At 55.0% G+C, this 27,019-nt stretch overlaps 1 protein-coding gene across 6 annotated transcripts; it reads left to right on the forward strand.

Moving 5' to 3' along the window:
• Nucleotides 1-13: 13 nt before the first annotated feature.
• On the forward strand, nt 14-26,809 carry NACC1 (nucleus accumbens associated 1). Of its 6 annotated transcripts, none has more exons than XM_028840307.2 (7): nt 14-162; nt 1,217-1,355; nt 19,869-20,822; nt 20,901-21,074; nt 22,841-22,946; nt 23,048-23,145; nt 23,717-26,809. In XM_028840307.2, the coding sequence occupies exons 3-7, from the start codon at nt 19,877-19,879 to the stop codon at nt 23,974-23,976; spliced, it is 1,584 nt and encodes a 527-aa protein (XP_028696140.1). In that variant the 5' UTR covers nt 14-162; nt 1,217-1,355; nt 19,869-19,876; the 3' UTR covers nt 23,977-26,809. The 6 variants fall into 6 exon arrangements, 5 of the variants coding, with proteins under 5 accessions (XP_028696140.1, XP_028696145.1, XP_077833886.1 ...); XM_077977760.1 differs by lacking the exon at nt 1,217-1,355 and adding an exon at nt 14,913-15,030 and having other exon boundaries at nt 36-162; XM_077977758.1 differs by lacking the exon at nt 14-162 and adding an exon at nt 14,913-15,030.
• Nucleotides 26,810-27,019: the final 210 nt, after the last annotated feature.

Below are 27,019 nucleotides of genomic sequence, written 5' to 3' on the forward strand. Positions count from 1 at the left end.
TGAGGACGTGGACGGTGGGCGGCCGGGATCAAAATGAATGCCATAAAGGAAGCGCGCTGATCATGCTGTTCCGGGGGTTTTAATCACAGTGGATCCCCTGGGAGAGGACACGTCACTAGTCCCATTTCACAGATGAGGAAGTTGTGGCTCAGAAAAGGGGCGGTAAGCGGAGAAACCCAACAGCTATTGGTCCTCTTCTGTGTTCTGGGTGCTATATACACATTATTTCAGAGCACTCTGCAGGGATAACTCAGGCTCTGGAGTTGGATTTACTGGGTTTGAATCTCAGTCCCACCACATGCTCTGGGCCGGTTACTCTAGGGCCTTCAGTTTTCTTATCTATTAAATAAGAATCGTGGTTTCTCAGATAGAACAAAGATTAAATGACAGATTCCTGGAAAGTGTGTAAAGAGCCACTCTGACCTTGTAAGCGCTCGGTAAAGTTCTAACCAGTGTACGAAGGCAGGACAGCGAAGTGGTTCCCGGGTACCTGGGTTCCAGTCTTAGCTCGCCCTGCGACTTGTTGTTAACTCTGAACTTAAGTTACCGCTTTTGCAAAAGGGCAGAACTTTTTACCATTTGTTAGTGGGTTGTAGTGAGAAGTAAACGAGTTAGTGCACGTAAAATGCTAACAGAACCTAGCATCCGGTAAGCATCATAAAAGTCTTAGCTGTTATTGTCGCTTTTGAGCCTGCGTTTAAATCCTGGCACCCGCCATCACTTCCTTGCTGTGTGATGATCTTGACCAGCTTTCTTTGTGCCTCCTTTTCTGTCTTTCTTTCTTTTCTTTTCTTTTTTTTTTTTTTTTGAGACGGAGTCTCGCCCTGGATCATGCAGTGGCATGATCTCGGCTCACTGCAACCACCGCCTCCCGGGTGCAAGCGATTCTCCTGCCTCAGTCTCCCGAGTGACTGGGATTACTAGCGCTTGCCATCACGCCCGGCTAATTTTTGTATTTTTAGTAGAGACAGGGTTTCGCCATATTGGCCAGGCTGGTTTTGAACTCCTGACCTCAGGCGATCCACCCACCTCGGTCTCCCAAAGTGCTGGGAGTACAGGCGTGAGCCACCGCGCCCAGCCGCCTTTATTTTCTCTAGTGTGTAACAGTTCCCACTAAAAAATTTTACTGTGTAGTTTAAACGAGCTAATTCCCATAAAGAACCTAACACGGTGCCTGCTACAATAAACAGCAGTCATTATTGTTTTTGTTTTACAGGAAACTAAAGTTCGGAAAGGTAGAGCGACTTGCCCAAGGTCGCGGGACTAGAAGGTGGCGGGGTCGGGATTCGAACCACCGAGCTGAGCCGACGTACCGGCGAGGATCCTCCCAGGGGCATAGAGAGGAGACGGAGCCGGTTAGATGGGGCGCGCTCGGAGCTCGGCTGGCCTCGCCTGGAGGGCGGGGCCTGAGGGCGGTGCGCGGGCGGGGCCGGTGCCGCTCCTCCCTGGCCTGGCTGCGGCGGCGGCGCGGCTTGCGCTCGCTCGGCGCTCGGCTGGGGCGGCCTGGCCCACAATGAATGGCCGCCGCGGCTGCCGCTGCTGCTGAGGCGGAGGCCGCGGAGGCCGCGGAGGCGGAGGCCGAGGCCCCGGCGCAGGGGGGCGCGCCCCGGGCCCAGGCCCGGCCCCAGCCGCCGCTGCGGAGCCCGCCGGGAGCCCCCGGAGCGCGGCCACGGCGCAGGTGAGGCGGCCCGCCTCAGGCCCGGTTCCGGCCTTCTCCAGCCGGGGCGGCCCGAGGGCTGAGTGGGGAGGGCCTGGGTGCTTTCTCGGACTGAGGAGGAGCCGGGCCCGCAGCCTGCACTGTGCCCGGGCAGGCGTGTGTGTGCAGGCCCGGCTACCGCGGGCAGACTTGAGCGTCCAGCCCGAACCTCGGGGCTTGGGGGCGGCAGGATCGTACCTGGACCGCTCCCCCAGCTCCCAGCGAGGGAGGGGGCCAGGTCGGGCCGGGGCGGGTACCGGGGATCCAGGGAAGTTAGAGGGTCCGAAGCGGAAAAGTGAGGAGGCGCCCGTGGATGCCGGAGGGGGAGGGGGAGGAGGAGTCGGGCTCTGGCCAGGCCGAGTGGGGGAGGAGAGGAGAGCGGCGCGGCCGGAGGGGGGCGGGGAGGGGCCGGGCCTGCAGGTACCGCCTGGGCGCTGGAGGAGGTGGGTGGGTCAAGTTACAGGCCTGGGGGCGGCTGAGGAGAAGCCCAGGAAGTGGGGCACGGTGGGTGTGGGCGGAGTTAGTTCGGGTGGGGGCGGATAGGAGATCCCAGAGATGTTTTCCGGGGGTCACATGAGGTCAGGACTCAGATGTGGGGAGGGGGAGGCTAGATCTGGGGGCGATTAGGTAAGGCGAGGGACTGCTGTAGGAGCTTTGCGAGTCGGGGGAGCAGAGCCTTTGGGCTAGGCTGGGGGGATGTGGGGGCAGGTCAGGAAAAGCTAGTGTGACCAGCAGGTATATACTGAGATGCGCCCCGCATCGACCCCAACTCGAAGTGTTAGTTCAGAGTCACATCTAAGGGGTTCCCTCATTCCCACACCTCATCCCAGAAGCCTCTAGAGTCCTGACCCTACCCCTTGGGCAAGCCTCTGCCAACTGTTCAAAGGCGCTGGCCAGTGGGTGTTTGTGTGGGCAGCTGGAGACAGTCTGGAACACCTAGCTTAGGCATCTTGTTTATCACAAGGTGGCCCTCGCCCACCCCCACCTTATATATCTACAGGGAGGCAGCCCAGCAGACATTACCTGGGTATTTTAGGATCCTGCGTTCTTTCTCTACCTTTTGTGACCAGAAGCTGTTGGTTCAAGCCTAGTGGATGGGACCTCATAGCCACCGTCATATATATTAGTACCATGGCCTCCCAGGCACCAACTCCTTGCGCCTGAGTTCTGTGTGCCACCTCCCTAGGGGTGAAGAATTAGAGGGAGTGAGCATGTAAAACTCTGCTAATGGTGGTTTGGAGGCTCCCGATGGGGTAAAGGCAGGGCACAGAGAAAAGTTAAAGGGATCAAATCAGGCACTCACACCCTGGCCCAGGGATCTACCTCTGGGACACTAGTCCTGGGCCAGGCCCTGTGCCGAGCTCGCTGGTTGGATGAGCTCATTGATGGCTCACCACCACCGGGTCAACTTAGGCCTTCTCTGTGGTCCAGACAAGGAAGCTGAGGCTCGGGTGGTATAGCTTGTTTCAGGTCACATGAGCAGACAGTGGCTGAACTGGGATTGTCTGGCCCTCAACACAAATCCATAGTCACTCAAGTGGTCTTCCAGGGGGGTGACTGAAGGAGCTCCTCATTCTGCATTCCCTGGTGGGCATTCTCCTCCATCCAGGCCTTCCCTCCTGCCGACCTCGAGGGATGAGTCAATCCCCTTTGGGACAGACTGAGTTTCCATGGTGTCCCCGGGGACTGGAACAGTGGAGGTGGCTTTCTCGGAGGCCTGGTCACCCCTTCTTCCCCATTTCCCTCCTGGGAGCCGAGAGGTCAGGAGTCATGGAGCTGTGGGCTGGCCGTGGGAAGCTGAGGAGGCCTGGCACCACCAGGGCTGGACTTGACTTTGCTTGCCTAGACTGTTTTTGCCCCACTTTGGCCCCCAGTCGGATGGCAGCAGCTTTTGTTCCTTTCTGGGCTAATTGCAAGGCTGTTACCAGGGTGTCCTCGGGACTTTCATTTGGGATCCTCAGCACCTGAGGCAGGAGCCACAAACTGCTGGGTCAAGTGGTGTCAGCCAGTTCTTCTGGGTTTAATGATGGGTTTGTCACCCTCATTCTCCCCAGTCTCCCTATAGTTCCCAGGACACCCTCCAACCTGGGCCCTGCCCTTCTTCCCTGTCTGGCTAGCCACTTGGTTCTAGGAGGAATAGGAACTGGGCCAGCAGCCCCGCAAAAAGAGACCGAACCATCCTCCCTGCCTGGTTGGGCTAGGATCGCTGCAGGTCTGCTTCAGCACAGACTGGGTCCTCCTGGACCTAAGCTGGGTTGGATACCAGGGATAGGGGGATGGGGGTGCCATCCAGTCACTCAACTGAGACGGTTGGGAATTGGCCCTGATGAGTGGAGGACAGGCAGCGCCTCGGGCAGCTCCGGTTTGTGCTTGGAGCTGGAGGAGAAGGCACCAGTAATAACTGCTTTTCAGTGAGAACTTAGCATGCACAGACTCTGTGGGGGCAAGTGCAACAAGTAGGCAGCCCATTGAGACAGTTTCATTTCACTGCTGGTTGCCGACTCCCCGCTGGGGCCTGGGGAAGCATCCCGGAGTAACAGATCCGGAGCAACTAGCTCTCAAGCAACCAAACTTCCACAAGCAAAGGATCATGAGAATTTCACATACCTCTGTGTTTACAGAGATGGTGTAGCAATGTGGAGTCATCGTGAGCCGTGAGGGGATGGAGAGGTTTTGATGGGTGGCCAGAAGTATTCCGGGAGAGCTAAGATCTGAATAATAAAATTAGCTAAGGGGTGGGTGGTGCTGGGGTGCAAGGGAGGGGTCAGTGTTCTAGCCTCAGGGGACAACACATGGACAGCCTTTTTTGAGCATGTACCAGTCTCCTGAGTGCCGTAAACATTTTGTCTTTGTGAGGGAAGGAGTTGGGGGGATGACCCTACTGTGGAGACAGACTTTTAGTGCCATTCACAAGAAAGAGAAACTCTGTCTCTGGGTCTCCTGGATCTGCCCATTACCCCCAGATGGAAGTTCAGAACCCCTTGGCCTGCATCCAGGGTAATTAAAAAATCTGACCTCCTGGCTGGGCAACAGGGAGCCCCAGCAGGTTCTTGAGCTGGGCTTTGAGGAGATGTGAGTTTTGGTCAGCCTTACAGGATCTATCGAAGGAGTCTGCCTGGAGGCCCGGGGATTTGGAGATAGATGGAGGTTGACCCAACATTGTCTGACCCTAGATTTCATCAGTGTCATTGCCAGAGCCTGTGTGGAGAGAGGGATCCCATCAGACTTAGTGGGGCACGTTGCTTTTGGGATGGTGGTGAGCCACCAGGGCTGGAAAACATGAGTCAGTGTTCATGCCACTCTGCGTCCTCTCTCAGGTCCTCCATGCCCCTCGTTTCTCCTCCCAGATTGCTCTCAGCACTTTTACGCACTCGAACTCATTTAAGCCCATGACTAGCAGGTCCTGCCTGTTGTCATCATTTGACACACAAGGCAATTGAGGCACCAGAGTCCTTCCTTCACACAAGCTGCATAGTGGTCTGGCTACCACCCCTGTGCTGCCTTCCAGCTACTTTCATGTTCCTTGTCTCTGCATTTGCCCCTCAGTCCCCTTGGCCGCTAATGCCTTCCCCTAGAGAACCCTCTGGGCCGCATGAGGTGGGACCGGGGGGGCGGGGGGGGTGGGACTGGGCCTGCTTGCACGTTAGGTGGGGTGAGGACCAGCTGAGCCGGCAGAGGTCACGTGTCTGAGGTTGTGATCTGTGTGTGGTTGTGGTAATGTCCTTCCAGGCTTCTCATGTGCTGCCTGCTTGGCGAAGGTCTCAGTTCTTAGAGACCTGTGCGTTTTCTCTGAGGGCTTTGTGCCCAGTTGGTGTTTTCTAAATCTAGCAAAGGGAGAGGGTAGGTAAGGGTGAGCAGACATGGTCTAGTGGAGAGTGAAATTTCACACTTAATACCACCCGTCTCAGCCATGAGACTCTCGGCAAAGGTCTTGACTTCTGAGCCTCAGTGTCCTCCTCTGGTAGGAGTGGCAAGTGGGCACATCTACACTGCTGTGATTCGCAAACGGGGGCAGTCCTACCTCCTCCGGGGACACTTGGGGAGTGTCTGGGGACATTTTTGGTTGTCCCTGCCGGGGTGGGGGTGCTACTGGCATCTCGCGAGTCTATAGGCCAGGGGTGTGGTTCAACATCAGACAGTGGGTGGTGGGCAGCCCCCACCACAAAGAATGATTGACGCAAATGCAGTGGCCAGGTGGAGAATCTCCACTGTCTAGTTATCGTGAGGTTTACGGGAGAGGGTGGCATCTGGGGTGTGATTGGACAGTGCTGTGAAGGCTCTGGGGAAAACCCCAGCGAGCACTGCCTGTTAATCCCGTGAAATGTGCAAGGTCTGGGAGATGGTGAGAGGCATAAGATGTCTTCTACTCCCAGGGAGTTTGCGGCCCAGCATGGGCCAGAGGATTCAACTCACAGCAGCTGGCATTCATGAGCACTGACTACGGGGCGAGTGCCGATCGGCCTGTGTTCTTTGGTTGTTTAATCCTTGAAATAGCCTTGTGAGGTGGTTGCTGCTGTCAGCCCATTTTCTAGATGGGAGACTGATATGGGGGGCTGGCACTATTGAGGGTAATTCTGAGTGACAAGCTCTATAAGGGATTTGAGCCTAGTACAATAGTAGGATTCAAAATCTTAGGCCCTGCGTGGTTTCCTAGCACAGCCCAGCAGGCCCCTCTCCCTGGATGATCCCCATCCCTCCAGCCCCACCAGCTTCCTTTGTGTTAGTGGCACCAGGGTCACCTCAGGGCCTTTGCACTTACTGTTGTTCCCTCCACCCTTGGTTGCCGCTGCCCTGTCTTTTGGGTATGATCTGATTGCACACAGGGAGTGGGATGTAACTCCAAAGGGTGGGCTTATGGTTAGAGTTGGTGGGGAGGGAGCGGGCAGGCTGTGAGCTCCATGAGGACGGAGGCAGAGCTTCTGCCAGGCTCTCCAAGGAGCTGGATCTGCTGCCTGCAAAGGGAGGCCAGATTGCCGAGGGCTGCGAGGAGGAGCGAGTGGGAGGAGGGAGGAGGGAGAGGCAGCACGCGGAGACTGCTCATTCCCGGAGATGGTGGTTGCAGGGAGGAAGGGCTAGAGAATAGCTGCAGATGGGAGGATTGGGAAAAGAAGAACGAAGAAGGCCTTCCTTGGGGATTAGAGAGAGGGCACCCCAGACCCTGAGGTGGGGTCCTCAGACAGGCAGAAGACCCTGTTTCTGGAGAGGACACATCCAGTAGCTCAGGTAAAGAGCCCCAGCTCTGGCCTCGGCCTGTCCGGGGCTCCCGTGTGGTCTCTGCCTTGCTTCTCTGAACACCAGTTTTCCCACCTGTGAAATGGGTCTAGTCACAGCTGCCTCACAGCTTTGCCTGATTCGAGAGCCAGATGGCCTGGGCATTAACCTGTGCCTGCCATTCATCAGCTACATGGTCCCTGCCTCTGGCTTCACCTCTCTGGGCCTCGTTCCCATCCATGAAATGGCAGGCAGTCTCATTTCTTCCTCAGAAACCGTAAAGAAGAGTGAGTGAGGCCGGGCACGGTGGCTCAAGCCTGTAATCCCAGCACTTTGGGAGGCCGAGACGGGTGGATCACGAGGTCAGGAGATCGAGACCATCCTGGCTAACACAGTGAAACCCCGTCTCTACTAAAAATACAAAAACTTAGCCGGGCGAGGTGGCAGGCGCCTGTAGTCCCAGCTACTCGGGAGGCTGAGGCAGGAGAATGGCGTGAACCCGGGAGGCGGAGCTTGCAGTGAGCTGAGATCCAGTCACTGCACTCCAGCCTGGGTGACAGAGCGAGACTCCGTCTCAAAAAAAAAAAAAAAAAAAAAGAAGAGTGAGTGAAATAAGCCTGTCTGAGCCCTGGCCAGGTATGGGCACACAGTGAGGCTTGAGTTGGGGACACTGTTACTAATCCTATTGCCACCATGGATTTAATGACAGTCTTTCAGGAAAAAAAAACAAATCTATGCATGTATAAGAAAAAAAAATACAGGCCAGGTGTAGTGGCTCACACCTGTAATCCCAGCACTTTGGGAGGCTGAGGTGGGCGGATCACTTGAGGCCAGGAGTTTGATACCAGCCTGGCCAAGATGGAGAAACCCCGTTTCTACTAAAAATACAAAAATCAGCCAGGCGCAGTGGTGTGTGCCTGTAATCCCAGCTACTTGGGAGGCGGAGACATGAGAATTGCTTGAACCCAGGAGGTGGAGGTTGCAGTGAGCCGAGATCACGCCACTGCACTCCAGCCTGGGTGACAGAAAAACTGTCTCAACAAAAAAGAAAATACTGATGCAAAATGAGGTCTTGCTATGTTGCTCAGGCTGGTCTCAAACTCCTGGCTTCAAGCATCTTCCTGCCTCAGCCTCCCAAAGTTCTGGGATTACAGGTGTGAGTCACCGCCCCCCACTGAACACTTTGTTCTCACTAACCGTTTTCCTGGACTACCTTCACATTTAGCCCCTACAGAAGGGTCTGCATGGTTCTGGGTCAGGCAGGCAACCTGAGCAGCTGCCAGGATCTAGCCGCATCCTGCTGAGCTGCATGAAGCACTGCGGGGCTCTCTGGGGCCTTTGTTCCTTGTTACACTTGGAGTTGCTGGTCTCCCTTAACTGGCTTGTAGGTCTTGTAGGTCTTAGCCCATCTGGGCTGCTGTAATAAAATACCTTAGACTGGAATCCACGCACATTGCTCATGCCTCTAACCTCAGCATTTAGGAGGCTGAGATGGGAGGATTGCTTGAGCCCAGGAGTTCGAGACCAGCCTGGGCAACATAGTGAGACCTCATCTTTACAAAAAAAATTAATTTCAATTTGTTTTTCGCTTGTGACACAGCCCTCAGGAGATCCTGAGAACACAGGTCTCTCATCTTTACACAAAATTTTTTTAATTAGCCAGGTGTGGTGGCACACATCCCTAGTCCCAGCTACCCAGGAGGCTGAGGTGAGAGGATAACTTGAGCCCAGGAGTTTGAGGATATAGTGATCCAAGATTGCACCACTACACTTCAGCCTGGGTGACAGAGGAAGACCCTGTCTCAAAAAAACAAAACAGACTGGGCCATTGATAAACAACAGAGATGAGCTCCTCATAGTTGTAGAGGGTGGGAAGTCCCATATCACAGTGCCAGCAGATTCCCTGTCTAGTGAGGGCCCATCTCTCATAGATAGCACCTTTTAGCTATCTGCAGAGGGTGGCAAGGACAAACAAGCTCCCCCTCTTTTATACGGGCACAGTTCCTAAGAATCACTTCCCAAAGGCCCCACTTTTTTTTTTTTTTTTTCATTTTAAATTTTTGATCAACAACTTCTTTTTTATTTTGAGATGGAGTCTTGCTGTGTTGCCCAGACTAGAGTGCAATGGCGTGATCTTGGCTTGCCGCAACTTCCAACTCCTAGGTTCAAGCAATTACTCTGCCTCCGCCTCCCGAATAGCTGGGATTTCAGGCGTGCACCACTGCACCCAGCTAATTTTTGTATTTTTAGTAGAGATGGGGTTTCACCATACTGGCCAGGCTAGTCTCGATCTTGAACTCCTGACCTCAGGTGATCCGCCCACCTCGGCCTCCCAAAGTGTTGGGATTACAGGCATGAACCACCATACCTGGCTGAAAGGCCTAACTTTTTTTTTTTTTTTTTTTTTTTTTTTAGACGGAGTGTTGCTCTGTTGCCAGGCTGGAGTGCATAGGCGCGATCTCGGCTCACTGCACCCTTTGCCTCCCGAGTTCAAGCGATTCTCCTGCCTCAGCCTCCCGAGTAGCTGGGATTACAGGCACGTGCCACCATGCCCGGCTGATTTTTTGTATTTTTAGTAGAGATGGGGTTTCACCGTGTTAGCCAGGATGGTCTCCGTCTCCTGACCTCGTGATCCGCCCTCCTTGGCCTCCTAAAGTGCTGGGGTTACAGGTGTGAGTCACTGCACCCAGCCAGCCCCACTTCTTAATACCACTACATTGGAGATAGGCTTCAGTGTGTGAATTTTGGGGAGATGCAAACATTCAGACCATAGCATCTGTCGACGGCCATGTCACAGCTTCCCTGGAAAGACATCAGGAAAGGACTGTGCCTTTGACAGTCTCTCACAGGCCCCTGCTGGCTGGGGAATTCCGCGGCTCTCTTCCCTAAGAGCTGGCAGTTACTACTCCCAGGAATCATCCTGCCAGCGCCCTTCCCGCAGATGGCAGGATCCACCGGCAGTGTGAGCAATTCGTCAGGTAACACTGAGGCCTCAGTAGGCCCCTGACTGCTGACTACCCACCTTGGCAACTGTCATAGGAGGTCGTCTGTCTGCCCAGCCACAGATCATGTTTCTGAGCCCTATTCCTGTTTGAGCCACGTTAATGTGGAACAAAAAAAAGGGAGTTAGATTAGGAGGAATGGAAGTAATTCTTTGTTCGTTCTTTCCATAAAGGACTGTGAGCACCCACTGTGTACCTGGTCAGGTCCTAGGGGTAGAGGACACAACAGGGGTCTACACAGGCAAACTCCCTGCCCCAGGGAAACTGACATGAAGCTGAAGCCCCAAAAAATGCCCAGTTTGGCGGGGGCAGTGGCTCGCATCTGTAATCCCAGCACTTTGGGAGACCGAGGCAGGAAGATCGCTTGAGCCCAAGAGTTTGAGACCAGCCTGGGCAATATTAGGGAGACCTCATCTCTATTACTAAAAAATGCACAAATAAAATACTTTTTTTTAGAAAAAGAAAAATACCCAGCTTGCTAAATCATAGGAACGCCCAAGAAGGATAAGGCAAGCAGGGAGAATCAAGCTTAGGAGTCGGTGCGGGGAAGGGCTTTGTTGGTCAGGCACAGTGGCTCATGCCTATAATCGCAGTGTTTTGTGAGGCTATGGCAGAAGGACCACTCGAGGCTGGGAGTTGGAGACCAGCCCAAGCAATAGAGTGAGATCACATCTCTACCAAAAAATATATACTTTTTAAATTAACTGGATGGGTCGGGCGCCGTGGCTCACACCTGTAATCCCAGCACTTTGTTGGTGGGGGGAGTGGATCACTTGGGGTCAGGAGTTCGAGACCAGCCTGGCCAACGTGGTGAAACCCCAGCTCTACTAAAAAATACAAAAATGAGCTGGGCATGGTGGTGGTTACCTTCAATCCCAGCTACTCAGGAGACTGAGACAGGAGAATCGCTTGAACAATTCTTGCAGTGAGCTGAGATCCCACCACTGCACTCCAGCCTAGGCGACAGAGTGAGTCTCTGCCTCAAAAAAAAAAAAAAAAGAAAGAAAGAAAAAAAATTAGCTGGATGTAGCTTCTGTGGTCCCAGCTATTTGGGAAACTGAGGTGGGAGGATTGCTTGAGCTCAGGAGTTTGAGGTTGAAGTGAGCTATGATGGTGCCAGTGTACTCCAGCCTGGGTGACAGAGCAAGGCCCTGTCTCCAAAAAAAAAAAAATGAGTAGAGAAAGGGCTTTATGTGACCCGGGGAGAGTATGAAGAGCTATGGCTGTCCCATTCCCATTCTAGTAGGTCCGAGAGCAAGCAGGGCAGACTGCCAGGGGCCCCAATAAAGCATTGTAGGGGCCCAAGCAGTGTCACTTGGGGCCAAGGTAGTGCAAAGTGGTTTTAAAGGAGTTGAAGATGAATCCAAGGATCTGAGCGAGGACGGCCATAGCTGGTGAAGCTACGGCATTCACAGGTTTTGGGAAGGACTGGAGCTGGGTCCTGAAAGTGTTGAGTGGAGGCGTCTGGGGTGTGTGCAAGTCTGGCGTTCACAGGGAAGTCCGGGCCAAAGACTCCAGTGGGGGAGGCATCAGTGAATAGATGGCGCTTCAGGCCTGTCTTAGCTCAAGCTGCCACACAACAAAATATCATAGACTGGGTGACTTAAACAACAGACATTTACATTTCAGAGTGCTGGGGACTTTCAGTCTGAGATGAGAGTGCCAGTGTGGTTAGGTTCTGGTGAGGGCTGTCTTCGTGGCATACAGACAGCTGCCTTCTTAATACACCCTTATGACCTCAGTTAACCTGAATTAGCTCCCAAAGGTCTTATCTCCAGATACAGGCACACTGGGGCTTAGGATTTCAATCTGTGAATTTGGAGGGACATACTCCGTCCATAGCAGAGCCCTGAGACTGAGCCCAGTCCCCTGGAGGTGAAAACCCTTTCTGGAAGGGCCTTACTCCCCATCCACTAGTGCCCTCCCTAGATCTCAGCTCCAGTGTCACCGCTTCTGGGCAAGGTCAGTCACACCGGTGTGCAGCACATTGATCTGTGTGACCAAGGATGAATGGCCCTGTCTCCTGCCAGACTGTGAGCTCCAGAGGCAGGGCTACTTGTCACCATTGTGGCCTGCCCAGGCAGGGACCTGGCAAATATTTATTGAGTAATTGTTGGGAAGTCATGGAAACCGTGTGCTGTGCCCTTGGGTCTCACCAGAAGATCTGTTCACATGCAGGGCCAGGACTAGGTACTGTCCTGGCCAGGAAGGTCCCAGCTGCCCTGTGGCCTCCTGCCCTTGTCCCCCACACCCTCAGGGGTGCTGACATGCTGAATTTTAAGGAGAGATGATTCTGATAGGGCTTTCTGCCCTTGGGGAGTTTATAGTCAAGTGGGACTTAGTTTCCTCAGAGGTAAGCTTAAGGCACTGTGGCTGGGGTGGGGCAGGAGAGCGACATCTTCTCTAGCCTGGAGAAGTGAGTAGCTGAGGGTGGAGGAAGAAGGTATTCCGGGCAGGGTGCACAGCTTGGGCAAAGGCCTCGCCACAGTAGAGGGGGACCGGGCAGTGTGTTTGAGCCTGACCTAGGTGGGGATTTGGTGGGGACTAGAACCATTAGGTGGTTTAGAGGCCTCAATCCTCGACTCCATCCCACCCCTGCTTCAGCCAGCAGGTGACCCTGTCAGGGACCTGCCAGTGAGAGACCCGTTTCCTCTGAGAGTCCAGTCATGCTAGCTCCATTCCTGGGGCTGGCGTGGGTGAGGGCTTCTTGCAGGGGCCCACGTAGTTTTTCTCCTGAGTCCATTGGGCAGGATTGGGCCAATCACAGACGGATGGAGGGGTTCCCAGAGATGAGTCTGCTCTGGCCCACACTGCAGCTCACCCCGTCCACTCTGTGCAGGGGCTACTGGGGAACCAGACGGAACAGCATTCAGGTCACTGTGGCTCACAGACCCGTCGCACCACTCCGCTCGTCCCCAGCAGCATGGAGGGAGGGAGGGTTCCCGTGTGCTAATTGGCTGAGCTGTTTGGACCAATTGCTAATCAAAGGCTCCAAAGCCCTGGGTGCTGGGATGTTGGGCTCTGAAGCTGGGGTTCACAAGGTATGGGGGACCCCAGTCTGAGCATCAGGTTGGCTCTCATTCTCAGGAGGGGACCTGGGCCACCTTCCCAACCCCCCACATCTCTGTTGCCTCCTGTTATCCCCAAAACCTTTCAGTCTCCATTGCCAAAGGGGAGAGTTCGAGACCAGCCTGTACAACATAGTGAGACCCTGTCTTTAAAAAAAAAAAAAAAAAATTACCTGTGGCCAGTGCCGGGCGCTTGGTAAGGTCACCTTGAAGTAGTCCTTTGCCTGTTCTGCACTGTTTTTTTGTTTGGTTGGTTGGTTAGTTGGTTGGTTGGTTTTGGCGGGGTAGTGGGGTCGGGGGATGCGGTTTTTTGTTTTTGCTTTTGTTTTTAGAGACAGGGTCTCGCTGTGTAACCCAGGCTGAAATATAGTGGCAAAGTCATCACTCTCTGCAGCCTCTAAGTTTTTGGCTCAAGTGATCCTCCCACCTGAGCCTCCCAAGTAGCTGGGACTACAGGTGCAAGCCACCAAGCCCCACTAATTTTTAAATTTTTTGTCGAGGTAGAGGTCTCGCTATGTTGCCCAGGCTGGTCTTGAACCCCTGGCTTCAAGGGATCCTCCTGCTTCTGCGTCCCAGAGTGCTATGATTACAGGCGTGAGCCACCGTGCCCAGCCTCTCTGTACTGTTCTTTAACACATTTACAAATATTTAACTGAGCATCTATTTCATTCTAAAGAACTAATGTTGAATAAAACCAGCCAGAATGTCTGCCTTCATTGAGCTGACAATCCCCTTGGAGGGTTTAACTCTACATACAACTCTTTTTTTCTTTTCTTTTCTTTTTTTTTGAGATGGAGTCTCGCTCTGTTGCCCAGGCTAGAGTGCAGTGGCTTGATCTTGGCTCACTGCAACCTTCATCTCCCAGGTTCAAGCGATTCTCGTGCCTCAGCGTCCCAAGTAGCTGGAACTACAGATGTGCACACCACACCCAGCTAATTTTTGTATTTTTAGTAGAGACGGGGTTTCACCAACTTGGCCAAGCTGGTCTTGACCTCCTGACCTCAGGTGATCCATCTGCCTTGGCCTCCCAATGTGCTGGGATTACAGGCGTGAGCCACCACGCCTGGCCTGTACATACAACTCTTAAAATGCTGCCCTGACCCTGGGACTCACTTTCAAAGATGTCCACACTCCCTAGGCCAGGACCCCATTTGTCCCATACCCTTCCTGGCAGTCCTGTCCCTGCTGCATCGCCCTCCAGCTACACCAGCTTTCTTTGGATCCCTGGACCACACCCGATACCTTCCTGCCCAGGAGTGTTATCTCTGTCCTGGCTGTTGCTCAACCTTTAATGGTCCCTACCACCAAGGCCATCTGCTCAGTTGACATACCCACCCCAACTGTAATTAAATCATCCCCTGTGTCTCCTCACTAGACAGCTCCACATAAGCACAGCTGGTCCTTTTAGGACTGTGTCCCCAGCACCTCCCACAAAGGAGGATCTGGTTCATCAGGATGGGTTGGATGAACAGCCCATTTTACAGATGAACAAACTGGGGCACAGGGAGGTGGGGGGTTTTGGCTGCACTGCACACCTGTCCTGTCTTTGTCCTCCTCCCTGGGGAATGAGCTTGGAGCACCCCTCTAGGAACTGGGGTGCCAGCCTCTTCCCTTGACCATCTTGGTCCTTGTCATTTGGGCCCCAGTACCAGGGGTGGCTTTAATTTGGCTGCCTAGGGAGGTGGTTCAGGGCTGCCAGGACCCCAGAAGTAGGCTCTCTGGGCTCTGTCCTTTGCCCCCCAACACGGTGCTTGTTTCTCCTGCGTCTTCATACAGAGGGGCCAGCTCCTGGCCCATTCAGCTCTGAGTTTGAGTTCCTAGGAGGAGATTTTTGCTGCCTTGTAACTGGGATTCCTAGATCCAGCCTCCACCCTCTGTTTGTCCTAAGGATGTTTTGGGATTTTGTTTTGTTTTGTTTTGTTTGTGTTTTTGTAGGATGGTGGCAGTGATTTTGAGGAGGGGAAGAGGAAGGAGGATACAAGCAAGGGAAGTCACAGGCTGTAGTGCCTAGACAGACCCTGGTTTGAATCTCGGCCTTACCACTTTCTGGCATGTAAGTTGTAGGGGGTAGCCGATACCTTAGGACATCTCTTGGGTTTTTTTGTTGGTTTTTGTTTTGAGACATAGTCTCACTCTGTTACCTAGGCTAGAGTGCAATAGCACAATCTTGGCTCACAACCTCCACCCTCCCAGGTTCAAGTGATTCTCCTGCCTCAGCCTCCCGAGTAGCTGGGTTTACAGGCACCTGCCACCATGCCCAGCTAATTTTTGTATTTTTAATAAAGACGGGTTTCACCATGTTTGCCAGACTGATCTTGAACTCCCGACCTCAGGTGATCCGCCTGACTCGGCCTCCCAAAGTGCTGGGATTGGCCAGGTGTGATGGCTCATGCCTGTAATCTTAGCACTTTGGGAGGCCAAGGCGGGAGGATCATTTGAGGTCAGTAGTTCAATACTAGCCTGACCTATATAGTGAAACCACATCTCTACTAAAAGTGCAAAAACTAGCCAGAAGTGGTGGCACATGCCTATAGGCCCGGCTCCTCGGGAGGCTGAGAATCACTTGAACACAGGAGGCAGAGGTTGCAGTGAGCCGAGATGGCGCTATTGCACTCCAGCCTGGGCGACAGAGCAAGACTCTGTCTCAAAAAAAAAAAAAAAAGTGCTGGGATTACAGGCTTGAGCCATCCCACCCTTCAGGACATATCTTTTGAATTTTGAACCTGGTGGATGAATTTTTAGATGACCTCAGGACAGTCCTTAATTTCCACATGACCTCAGTTTTTCCAGCTTTGCAAGGAGAGTATGAAACCAGCCCTGAAGTCTTGCTAAGAGGATTCAGGCAGTTCATAGAAGTTGTGAGTTGGTTCCTCCATTCGCCTGGGTGTTGCAAGGGGGCAGGGCCCGCATCTTGCCTGTGGCCTGCCAGGGTAGCAGCTCAGTGAGTGAGATGGTATCTCACTGTGGTTAGGATTCACATTTCCCTGATGACTAGTGACGTTTCCGTGTAACTTCTTGAATGATCATTCAGTAACAATAAGTGTAGGCTGAGTTTGTAGAATCAGTTGGCCTCCTCAGCCTCGATTTCCAAATGGAGAAAGCAGAGATTTGGAGCTCCTGGTCGGAGGAGCAGGTTGGTGCCGGAGCCAGGACTCAACTTAGGTTGCAACTCTGAGCCTTTGAACACTTGCCACTTCTATTCCTCACAGCAGCCCTTTCAGACTGAACAGGTGTTACCAGATCAGAGCAGAGTGGCCACTGTATTCTCAGTGCCCAGCCCAGGGAGGCAGATCTGAGTGGAGTTGCTAATGAAACATGGAAGGTGCTTGAGAGCTAACTGGGAGGGAGGGAAGGTGTGCATTCCTGCGCCAGGGCCTTTGCATGTACTTGTTACTTTCTCCCACTGGCCAGCTGGAGTCTCTCTGGAAAGGTCTGTCTTAGGGAAGACTTCTCACTCACACTCTGCCCAGTTAGGACTCTAGAGACCCTATAGAATTACAGAGGAGGCTGGGCGTGATAGCTCACGCCTGGAATCCCAGCACTCCAGCCTGGGCGACAGAGTGAGACTCCATCTCAATTTAAAAAAAAAAAAGGCCAGGCGCGGTGGCTCATGCCTGTAATCCCAGCACTTTGGAAGGCCGAGGCAGGTGGGTCACCTGTGGTCAGGAGATCGAGATCATCCTGACCAACATGGTGAAACCCTGTCTCTACTAAAAATACATAAAATTAGCCAGATGTGGTGGCGGGCTCCTGTAGTCCCAGCTACTCGGGAGGCTGAGGTAGGAGAATGGCGTGAACCCGGGAAGCGGAGCTTGCATTGAGCTGCGATCGTGCCACTGCACTCCAGCCTGGGTGACAGAGCAGGACTCCGTCTCAAAAAAAAAAAAAAGAAAAGAATTCTCACTTTTGCCAGTGGGGTCAGGTAGAAAGCCACACCTTCCTTTGATGACTACCCCAGAGTGTCATCAAAGGACAGCCTTCTCACGTCCCACACAGCCAGTTCTTCTTCCTGGAAGAGGCAGTACAGGGTCTGATGCAGAAGTTCACACATTGAGACCCCCACCTCCGCCACCTCCCCAAGCTGTTCAGTGTGGGGGGTGGGCTCTCTGAGCAGCATCAGTTCCCATTTCTGGAGGCCAAGGTGGGGGATCGCTTGAGGCCAGGAGTTCTTGACCAACCTGGGCAACATAGAAAGACCCTGTCTCTACAGAAAGTTTAAAACTTAGCTAGGCGTGGTGGTGTACACCTATAGTCTCAGCTACTCAGGAAGTTGAGGCAGGAGGATCCCCTGAGCCAAAGAGTTCAAGACCTGTAGTAAGCTATCATCTTGCCACAACACTCTAGACTGGATGGCAGAATGAGACCCTGTCTCTTTAAAAAAAAAAAAAAAAAAAATTCCCATTTCTTCCTCCCCTCCCTGCCCTCGAGCACTTTTGAGCCAATTTGCTTGAATTAAATATGTATGGCATGATTTCACAGTTTTATTTCTTTTTAAATATTATTTACTTCTGCAAATAGGCATTTCGTTCACCAGGTTTAAAATTCAAAAGACCTGAAAGTGTACTTTGCAAGTCTCCTCCCCACTTCTGCCCAAAGGAAATCAGTCTCACAGTTTCCTCCTTTCTTTTTTTAACAACTTTATTGAGATGCTCACACCATGCCCATTTAAAGTGTACAGTTAATGGTCTTAGTATATTCACAGAGTTATGCAACCATCACCACAGTCAGTTTTAGAAGATTTTTCATTACGTCAAGAATAAACCCCAGCCGGGCGTGATGGCTCATGCCTGTCATCCCAGCACTTTGGGAGGCTGAGGCAGGTGGATCACCTGAGGTCAGGAGTTCGAGACCAGTCTGGCCAACATGGTGAAACCCCATCTCTACTAAAAATACAAAAATTAGCCGGTGTGGTGGTGCGCACCTATAAGCCCAGCTACTCAGGGAGGCTGAGGCAGGATGAATCACTTGAACCTGGGAGGCAGAGGTTGCAGTGAGCCACGATCGCAGCACTGCACTGCAGCCTGGGCAACAGAGTGAGACTCCATCTCAAAAAATAAAAATAAAAATAAAAAAAACCCCACACACCTTTGCTTTCTTCCCTCACCACACCCCCATTCTCCCTGCCTCCCAGCCCCTGGCAACCACTAATCTGCCTCCTGTCTGCATGGATTTGCCTGTCCTGGACATTTCCTATAAATGGATCATACAATCTGTGGTCCTTTTGTTTGGCCTCTTTCACTTGGAATAATGTTTTCCAGGGACATCCATGTTGTAGCGTGTGTCAGAATTTCCTTCCTTTTTATAGCTGAATAATATCCCATTGTATGGACTGACCACATTTTGTTGGCCCATCCATCCGCAGATGGACGTTTGGATCGTTTCCACCTTTGGGCTATTGTGAATAATGCTGCTGTGAACGTTTGTGTACAGGTTTTCAATGCGGGCAAATGTTTTTGTTTTTCCTGGGCATGAATTCCAGGAGTGGAATTGCTGGGTCATATGGTAACTTTCTTTAACCGTTTGAGGAACCATCAGACTGTTCTCCATGGTGGCTGTGCCATTTGACATTCCCACAAGCAGTGGAAGAGGGTTCCGGATTTCTCATCCTCGCCAACTTTTTTGATTCTAGCCAGCCTAGTGGGTGTGAGATGGTGTCTCATTGTGGTTAGGATTTGCATTTCCCTGGTGACTAGTGATGTTTTCTTGTAATTTCCCTGATGACTAGAGATGTTTTCATGTAAGTTATTTATTTATTTATTTATTTTTGAGACAGTGTCTCTGTCGCCCAGGCTGGAGTGTAGTGGCGCAATCACAGCTCACTGCAGCCTTGACCTCCTGGGCTCAACAGATCCACCCCTGCACACCCTCCTTAGTAGCTGGGACCACAGGTGTGCTCCACAACGCCGGGCTAATTTTTGTATTTTTTGTAAGAGGCAGGGTTTCGCCATGTTGCCCAGGCTGGTCTCAGTCTCCTAGGCTCAAGTGATCCACATGCCTCGCCATCCCAAAGTGCTGAAATTACAGGCGTGAGCCACTACTGCACCCAGCCTCGTATAATTTATTTTTCCTTTTTTTTTTTTTTTTGAGACAGTCTTATTCTGTCTCCCAGGCTGGAGTACAGTGCCGTGATCTCGGCTCACTGCAACGTCTATCTCCTGGGTTCAAGCAATTCTCTGGCCTCAGCCTCCCTAGTAGCTGGGACTACAGGCCCACGCCACCTCACCTGGCTAATTTTTGTATTTTTGGTAGACAGGGTTTTGCCATGTTGGCCAAGCTGGTCTCGAACTCCTGGCCTCAAGTGATCTGCCTGCCTCAGCCTCCCAGAATGCTGGGATTACTTGAGTGAGCCACCACGCCCGACCTCATGTAATTTCTTGAGTGATCATTTAGTCATTCAACAAACAGTGATTGAGGGGCATGTGCCCAGCACTGCAGACTCTGGTGCACAGTCAGATGACCCTACCTTACTGGCATTTCCATGCCAGTGCACTGCAGAGATACCATATATGTACCTGGTGCTAGCAATAGCTGGCACTCAGAGGTAGCACACTGTGTCCTAGCTACTCTTCCAAGCACTTAAGCATATTCAATTACTCTTTAAGTACATACGGAATAAGTATGCGTTTGCCCCCTCCTCTTTGCAAGGGACAGTACGTGGCCACCCTGGTCTGCAACTAGGTTAGCAGATTTGACCACATATTGTAAAAGTGAGTGTACCAGGACAGATAGGGTAGAGGGCTCTGTGCGATTTAGCACCATGGCAGATTCCATCGTGTGGATGTCCCTCCAGCAGGGGAGGTCTTTGGGGCCAGGGCTAGACCAGCACCCACATTTGCCGCCTGACCCTTTTCCTCCGTCTCTGTCTCTCCATTCCTCCCTGCCCCCGTGCAGCCGCCGCCATGGCCCAGACACTGCAGATGGAGATCCCGAACTTTGGCAACAGCATCCTGGAGTGCCTCAATGAGCAGCGGCTACAGGGCCTGTACTGTGACGTGTCGGTGGTGGTCAAGGGCCATGCCTTCAAGGCCCACCGGGCCGTGCTGGCTGCCAGCAGCTCCTACTTCCGGGACCTGTTCAACAACAGCCGCAGCGCCGTGGTGGAGCTGCCGGCGGCCGTGCAACCCCAGTCTTTCCAGCAGATCCTCAGCTTCTGCTACACGGGCCGGCTGAGCATGAACGTGGGTGACCAGTTCCTGCTCATGTACACGGCTGGCTTCCTGCAGATCCAGGAGATCATGGAGAAGGGCACCGAGTTCTTCCTCAAGGTGAGCTCCCCAAGCTGCGACTCCCAGGGCCTGCACGCAGAGGAGGCCCCATCGTCGGAGCCCCAGAGCCCCGTGGCACAGACGTCAGGCTGGCCAGCCTGTAGCACCCCACTGCCCCTCGTGTCACGGGTGAAGACAGAGCAGCAGGAGTCGGACTCTGTGCAGTGCATGCCCGTGGCCAAGCGGCTGTGGGACAGTGGCCAGAAGGAGGCCGGGGGCAGCAGCAACGGCAGCCGCAAAATGGCCAAGTTCTCCACGCCGGACCTGGCTGCCAACCGGCCTCACCAGCCCCCGCCACCCCAACAGGCTCCGGTGGTGGCAGCAGCCCAGCCCGCCGTGGCCACGGGAGCAGGGCAGCCGGCCGGTGGGGTGGCGGCAGCAGGGGGCGTAGTGAGTGGGCCCAGCACGTCGGAGCGGACCAGCCCGGGCACCTCGAGCGCCTACACCAGCGACAGCCCTGGCTCCTACCACAATGAGGAGGACGAGGAGGAGGACGGCGGCGAGGAGGGCATGGATGAGCAGTACCGGCAGATCTGCAACATGTACACCATGTACAGCATGATGAACGTCGGCCAGACAGGTGAGATGCCGCCCTGCCCCCCAGCCCGCTAGCAACCCCTGCCTCTCCTGCCACTCGTGCTCTACTCTCTCCCTGCAGCCGAGAAAGTGGAGGCCCTCCCGGAGCAGGTGGCCCCCGAGTCCCGGAATCGTATCCGGGTTCGGCAAGACCTGGCGTCTCTCCCGGCTGAGCTTATCAACCAGATTGGGAACCGCTGCCACCCCAAGCTCTACGACGAGGGCGACCCCTCTGAGAAGCTGGAGCTGGTGACAGGTGGGCTGGCCTTGCCCCAGATCTCTCCCCTCCACAACTTTGGAGCCAGCTGGCCTGGGCTGGGCAGCTAGTTAGGAGCCCCCAGCACCTCAGTTTTCCTATCTGTGCTGTAGTGTTGGTAACAGCCACCCTCAGGGTGGGGGCGTTGGTGAGATGGAGGTGCTGATACAGCAAGGCCTGGCCTCTAGGTTTCTGACTTAAGGGGTCGGGGTGAGCATGGGCAATTATTGTTTGGCCACATGGGTAGAAAAGCTACTCCTGGGCTCCTGTGAAGGTCAGTTATTTACCTAGGTTAAGAATTTGGAGCCGGGCGCGGTGGCTCAAGCCTGTAATCCCAGCACTTTGGGAGGCCGAGACGGGCGGATAACGAGGTCAGGAGATCGAGACCATCCTGGCTAACACCGTGAAACCCCGTCTCTACTAAAAAATACAAAAAACTGGCCGGGCGCGGTGGCTCAAGCCTGTAATCCCAGCACTTTGGGAGGCCGAGACGGGCGGATCACGAGGTCAGGAGATCGAGACCATCCTGGCTAACACGGTGAAACCCCGTCTCTACTAAAAAATACAAAAAACTAGCCGGGCGCGGTGGCGGGCGCCTGTAGTCCCAGCTACTCGGGAGGCTGAGGCAGGAGAATGGCGGGAAGCCGGGAGGCGGAGCTTGCAGTGAGCTGAGATCCGGCCACAGCACTCCAGCCTGGGCGACAGAGCGAGACTCCGTCTCAAAAAAAAAAAAAAAAAAAAATACAAAAAACTAGCCGGGCGAGGTGGCGGGTGCCTGTAGTCCCATCTGTTCGGGAGGCTGAGGCAGGAGAATGGCGTAAACCCGGGAGGCGGAGCTTGCAGTGAGCTGAGATCCGGCCACTGCACTCCAGCCCGGGCGACAGAGCGAGACTCCATCTCCAAAAAAAAAAAAAAAAGAATTTGGGCAGGCAGGGGGGCGAATGCCTGTAGTCCCAGCTACTCAGGAGGCTGAGGTGGGAGGATCCCTTGAGCCCAGGAGGTCAAGGCTGCAGTGAGCTATGGTGGCCGCTGCACTCCAGCCTGGGCGACAGAGTGAGACTTCATCTCTTAAAAAAAAGAGAGGCCGGGCGTAGTGGTTCAGCACTTTGCGAGGCCGAGGCGGGCGGATCACGAGGTCAGGAGATCGAGACCATCCTGATTAACGGGGTGAAACCCCGTCTCTACTAAAAATACAAACGATTAGCCGGGCGTGGTGGCGGGTGCCTGTAGTCCCAGCTACTGGGGAGGCTGAGGCAGGAGAATGGCATGAACCCGGGAGGCGGAGCTTGCAGTGAGCCAAGATCGTGCCACTGCACTCCAGCCTGGGCGACAGAGCGAGACTGTCTCAAAAAAAAAAAAAAAAGACGACGACTGTGTTTGGCCCTTGGGTCAGAGTTCCTGGCTGTGAGCCTCCACTCCCTGTTGGTCCTGCCGAGCTTGGGCTCATCTCTAGCTGGTGATAGCCAGGGTGCCCACCTCACACAGGCTTGCGGCACGACCGGCCACACGGCAGGCGCCCTGAGGATGGTGAAGCCACCCTTTCTGTCCTTTCCTGAGCACTGATGAGGTGGGGGGAGTCCCAAGGAGCCTCCCCTGAGTCCCAAGGAGCCCTTGGTGGGTAGAGGTGTAGGGGAGAAGGTCCCTAGGTGAGTTTTTGGGACCCAGAGCCAGGGAGGGCGTGGGGTGTTCTGAGATGAGGCCTGGCATCATGGGGGCTGTGGCGGTTTGGGGGCACCCCAGGCCATCCTCTGGCTTCCCCTCACCAGGCACCAACGTATACATCACAAGGGCGCAGCTGATGAACTGCCATGTCAGCGCAGGCACACGGCACAAGGTTCTCCTGCGGCGGCTCCTGGCCTCCTTCTTTGACCGGTAAGGCCCTTGCCAGAGCCGCAGGGAGGGGGGTGGGGTTGCCCCGTGTCCCCACCACCACCAACTTGAGCGCTGACTCCCTCCATGTCCCCTGCCCCCAGGAACACACTGGCCAACAGCTGTGGCACCGGCATCCGCTCTTCTACCAACGATCCCCGCCGGAAGCCCCTGGACAGCCGCGTGCTCCATGCCGTCAAGTGTGAGTGTCGGCCCAGCTGGACAGGGCGTGGGCCCCGGGCATGCAGGTTGACGTTTTCTCTCAGCCTTGGCTCTCAGAGGGGGCTAGAGTTTGGTGTTGAGAAGCATTCTGGGACTCAGTCTAGCCTTGCTGGGAAACCGGCTGTGATTGTTTAGAGATTTATTCGTGGTTGGGGGATGCGGGTGCCGAAGGGAAGCCAGGGAGCCTGTGTCAGGCAGGAGGGTCTCGAACTCAGGGCAGTCTGGGAGGGATGAGGCAGCCAGACAGTGCTAGCCACTCCTCATGGGGGCATCTAGATTTTCGGGTGGCCTCTCCCAGTTACTAAATTCTGGCAAATGATCCAAATTTTTCAAGAACACGGGGCCATCCCATCAAAACCCACACATCCCCATACATGGCTGAACTCAGTCCGGTGTAGGGCTGCGTGCACATGGTGTGGTGTCCTGGCTACATGGCCTCACTCGTCTTCCCTTTGAAGGGGAGTCGCAGACGCTGGCGGGGGGGCTGGTGAGTAGGCCTTGTGGGAGTCACCTGGCCCCCGTGCCAAGGCCGCACCCACCCTGCCCCACAGACTACTGCCAGAACTTTGCCCCCAACTTCAAGGAGAGCGAGATGAATGCCATCGCGGCCGACATGTGCACCAATGCCCGCCGCGTCGTGCGCAAGAGCTGGATGCCCAAGGTCAAGGTGCTCAAGGCTGAGGATGACGCCTACACCACCTTCATCAGTGAAACGGGCAAGATCGAGCCGGACATGATGGGTGTGGAGCATGGCTTCGAGACCGCCAGCCACGAGGGAGAGGCGGGTCCCTCAGCCGAGGCCCTGCAGTAACCCGCCCGGCCTCCTGCGGGGCCTCACACTCCCCCTCCCAACACACACACACCCGCCATCTTGGTCATGAGCTACTGTCTGTCCCTCCCCAGGACCGCGGTGGGTGCTGCATGTTCCCGGCCCTCTGCCCCTCCTGTCCCACCCCCTTCCCCCACCAAGAGCTGGGCCGGGAGAGGACTGCAGGGCAGGTGGTGTGGGGTCCGTGTTGCCTTCTTTAACACACACTCGTGCAGTGGGGGAGTTCTGGCTCCCCAACCTAACCCCTAGCCGTCATCTCCACACTCACCAGGCCCGCCAGGGGAGGGGGCTGGCCTGGGGGTCTCGGGAAGGCCCCCTCCCCAGGCCCTGGGCCACCTCGCGGAAGCCTTCAGCCTCCGCCCCTCACTGCAGCCCCTTGGGACTTGAGGGGGCCCCAGGGGTTCTCAGGACCCCTCCCACCACCTCCCAGTGCTTCCACGTCTCCAAAAGCGCCTTCCTGTCACCCTCGTCTGTCCCTGCGCCTGGGGGCTGGGGTAGGCGAGGCCATGGGGACTACCCATTTTACAGCTGGGGAAATTGAGGCTCCGAGAAATTGCACAACCGACCTAAGGTGGCCGGCAGTGGTGTGCCCGGTGCCCTTTCTCCTCTTTTCCGCCTCTGTTGCCCCCATTGGTCCTCTGGGGCCTCAGAGAGGCAGGTCCTAAAGGAGGGGGGGGTCTCTTGGGGGCAGATCAAGGGTCTCGGAGGATAGAATGAGAGGTTTCCAGGGCTGGCAGAGCGTGTGCGTGTGTGTGTGTGCAAAAGTTTTGCTTTCAAACAAATGAAGATACGAGAGGCAGTAGGACCTGGGTTGGAACCCAGGGGAGCAGACTGGGGGGCTGCTGCCCCTCCCTCCATCTCCCCACCCCCACCCCACCCCACGGCAGGGCTCCTGGCCCCCACCCCCTGTACATAATTTTTAAAACATTTTTTTAGCGAATGAAATATTGAAGTATAAGATTCCTTTTATTTTTCAAACCAATGGGGCTGTGTCTGTTGTCCTCCTTGGTCCCCAGGGGTGGGGAGTACCGTGGAAGGCAGGATGGTGTCGGGGGACTTGGGGGCAGCCTGAATGTGTGTGTGTGTGTCTGGGGTGTGGGTGTGTGTTTCCATGGTAGGACTCCAGTCCCAGCTGCTGCCTAGGCTCCTGTGGGTCCCGCCGGGTTCCCCCTCCCCTGTCCACCTTCCCCAACAGGGCTATAGTTTAAGGGCGTCCCAGGCCTTGGCTGGTTGGCTGGGCCCAGCTCCTGGCGGCTGGGCTGGGCTGGGCTGGGCAGGGCCGGGCAGGGCAGGGCAGGGCAGGGCAGGGCAGGGCCGGGCCAGGCCGGGCCGGGCCGGGTCCACTTCCATTGTTAGCAGTTGTTTGCAGAATTTTCTCTTTTACCATTCCTCTCTTTTTGTTCTCACCCAGAGTGGGTGGTTTTTTGTTGTTGTTTTAGATTTTCATGTGAAGGCAGAGAGTTTTTTTTTTTTTTTTAAACTCCCCATCCCCCTACGCGGGGTGTCATTTCACCATCCACATCCTTGTTTGTGTTTCTGGCCCTCGTCCTCCCTGCCTCTCCTCTGCCTCTCCTCTGCCTCCCCTCTGCCTCCCCAACCCCTGCCTACCCACTGCTCCCAGGGGTCTCTCCAGGGGCAGGGGGATTTCAGGAGATGGAGTGGGGGCCAGCCCCGACTGGACCCTTGGAATCTGATTCGGAGACCATCCCCCTGATGGGACCAGCAGCCCCACCGGCCTACTGGGGGTCCCTTTTAACATCTGCTTGTTGCGGGGGTCAGTCATGAGTGCCAGGGTCTGGCTGGGGTCTTGGCACTGTCTTCCTGGCTGGGGCCTGGCACCTTAGCCCCCAGCCGGTCTGAGTGGGGGATGTTGACACCCCCAGCTAAAGCACAAGCACCTTAGTCGCCCCTCCTCTCCCCCTGCCTCCTGGCCTGCCACCCCACCCCAGCGTTTACCCCAAAGCACAATGCCCTGGTCACTTGGCAAGCAGCTGGGCCTGACGGAGGCCGAGGGGCAGACCGGGGCTCCAGCCAGACCCGGGCTCCAGCCAGACCCCCGAAAGGAAGCTCCCCCACTTCCAGGCCTTAGTTGGGGTGGGGGGGCAGCTTCTGGGCCTGGGGTCTTCTCTCCCCCACCCCCTTGTCCTGGGTAGGCCCCTGCCTGCCCCTCTCTGCCTTTTCCTTGGGTGTCCCTCTTCGAGCCCCTGTGGCACTGGCTTGGGTGGCAGAGCCCACTTGTTTCAGGGACCCCAGGAGGTGCCCCCTGGCTCCCGGGACTGTGTGTGGGTCTGGGGGATGGGGGGGAAGAAGGGTGGGGCAGGGGGTGCAGGGGAGGAAACTCCTCACCAGGAGAGCCAAAGACAGGGTTGTGCCTTACCCCAGGAGCCACCCCTGTGCCCCCCTTGCCCTGCCATTCACCCTCCACCCCTCCCCCCGGGCGGCCTGCTGCTTTTTCCTTCTCTTCCTCCCCTGTCCTGCCCTGAGCTGCATGGTTCCCCCACCCTGGGCAGCCAGGAAGGAGTCTGAATGGAGAATCACCAACCACCAGAGAAAAAAGACTGTGGGGCCCTCCCCTGCCAACTCCCCTTCCCTGGCCGCCCACTCACCCACACCTCTTTCACGTAGGACAGGCTGCCCACCCTGTCCACGTGAAGTGCCAACGCCCTCCCCACCCTGGGCCGAGCCCCCATCCCTCCCTGGGCCCCCAAGTGAGATTGCACATTTAACTACTGTAAGGAGAGGAGCGGCGTTGGCAAATGTGAACCATGAGAATATCAGTGATACTGATGAGAATAAACTAAACGCCTTTGTAACAGCCTTGCTGCATGCTTGTTACTGGGGGGCCCAGGGAGGAACACACCCGGGTTGTGCCCAGCAGCCCCAGGTTGCTGACTGCAAACTGATAGCCTCCGATTGTAACACGTGTGCAAGTTACCCAAACAGATACAGATAACGCAACATAGGAGCTGGCTCTGCACACTCAAGCCCCCAGCCTGGCTTCAGTGGGCCTCTTTAAACCTAGGAG

Source organism: Macaca mulatta, chromosome 19, assembly GCF_049350105.2.
Source record: "Macaca mulatta isolate MMU2019108-1 chromosome 19, T2T-MMU8v2.0, whole genome shotgun sequence".
NCBI classification, from domain to species: Eukaryota; Metazoa; Chordata; class Mammalia; order Primates; family Cercopithecidae; genus Macaca; species Macaca mulatta.

Coding starts and splice junctions, on each gene's coding strand:
- NACC1 (XM_028840307.2), top strand. CDS start 19,877: ATGGCCCAGACACTGCAGATGGAGATCCCGAACTTTGGCAACAGCATC. Junction 20,823..20,900: donor GATGAACGTCGGCCAGACAG/GTGAGATGCCGC, acceptor CTCTCCCTGCAG/CCGAGAAAGTGGAGGCCCTC. Junction 23,146..23,716: donor CGTGCTCCATGCCGTCAAGT/GTGAGTGTCGGC, acceptor CCTGCCCCACAG/ACTACTGCCAGAACTTTGCC.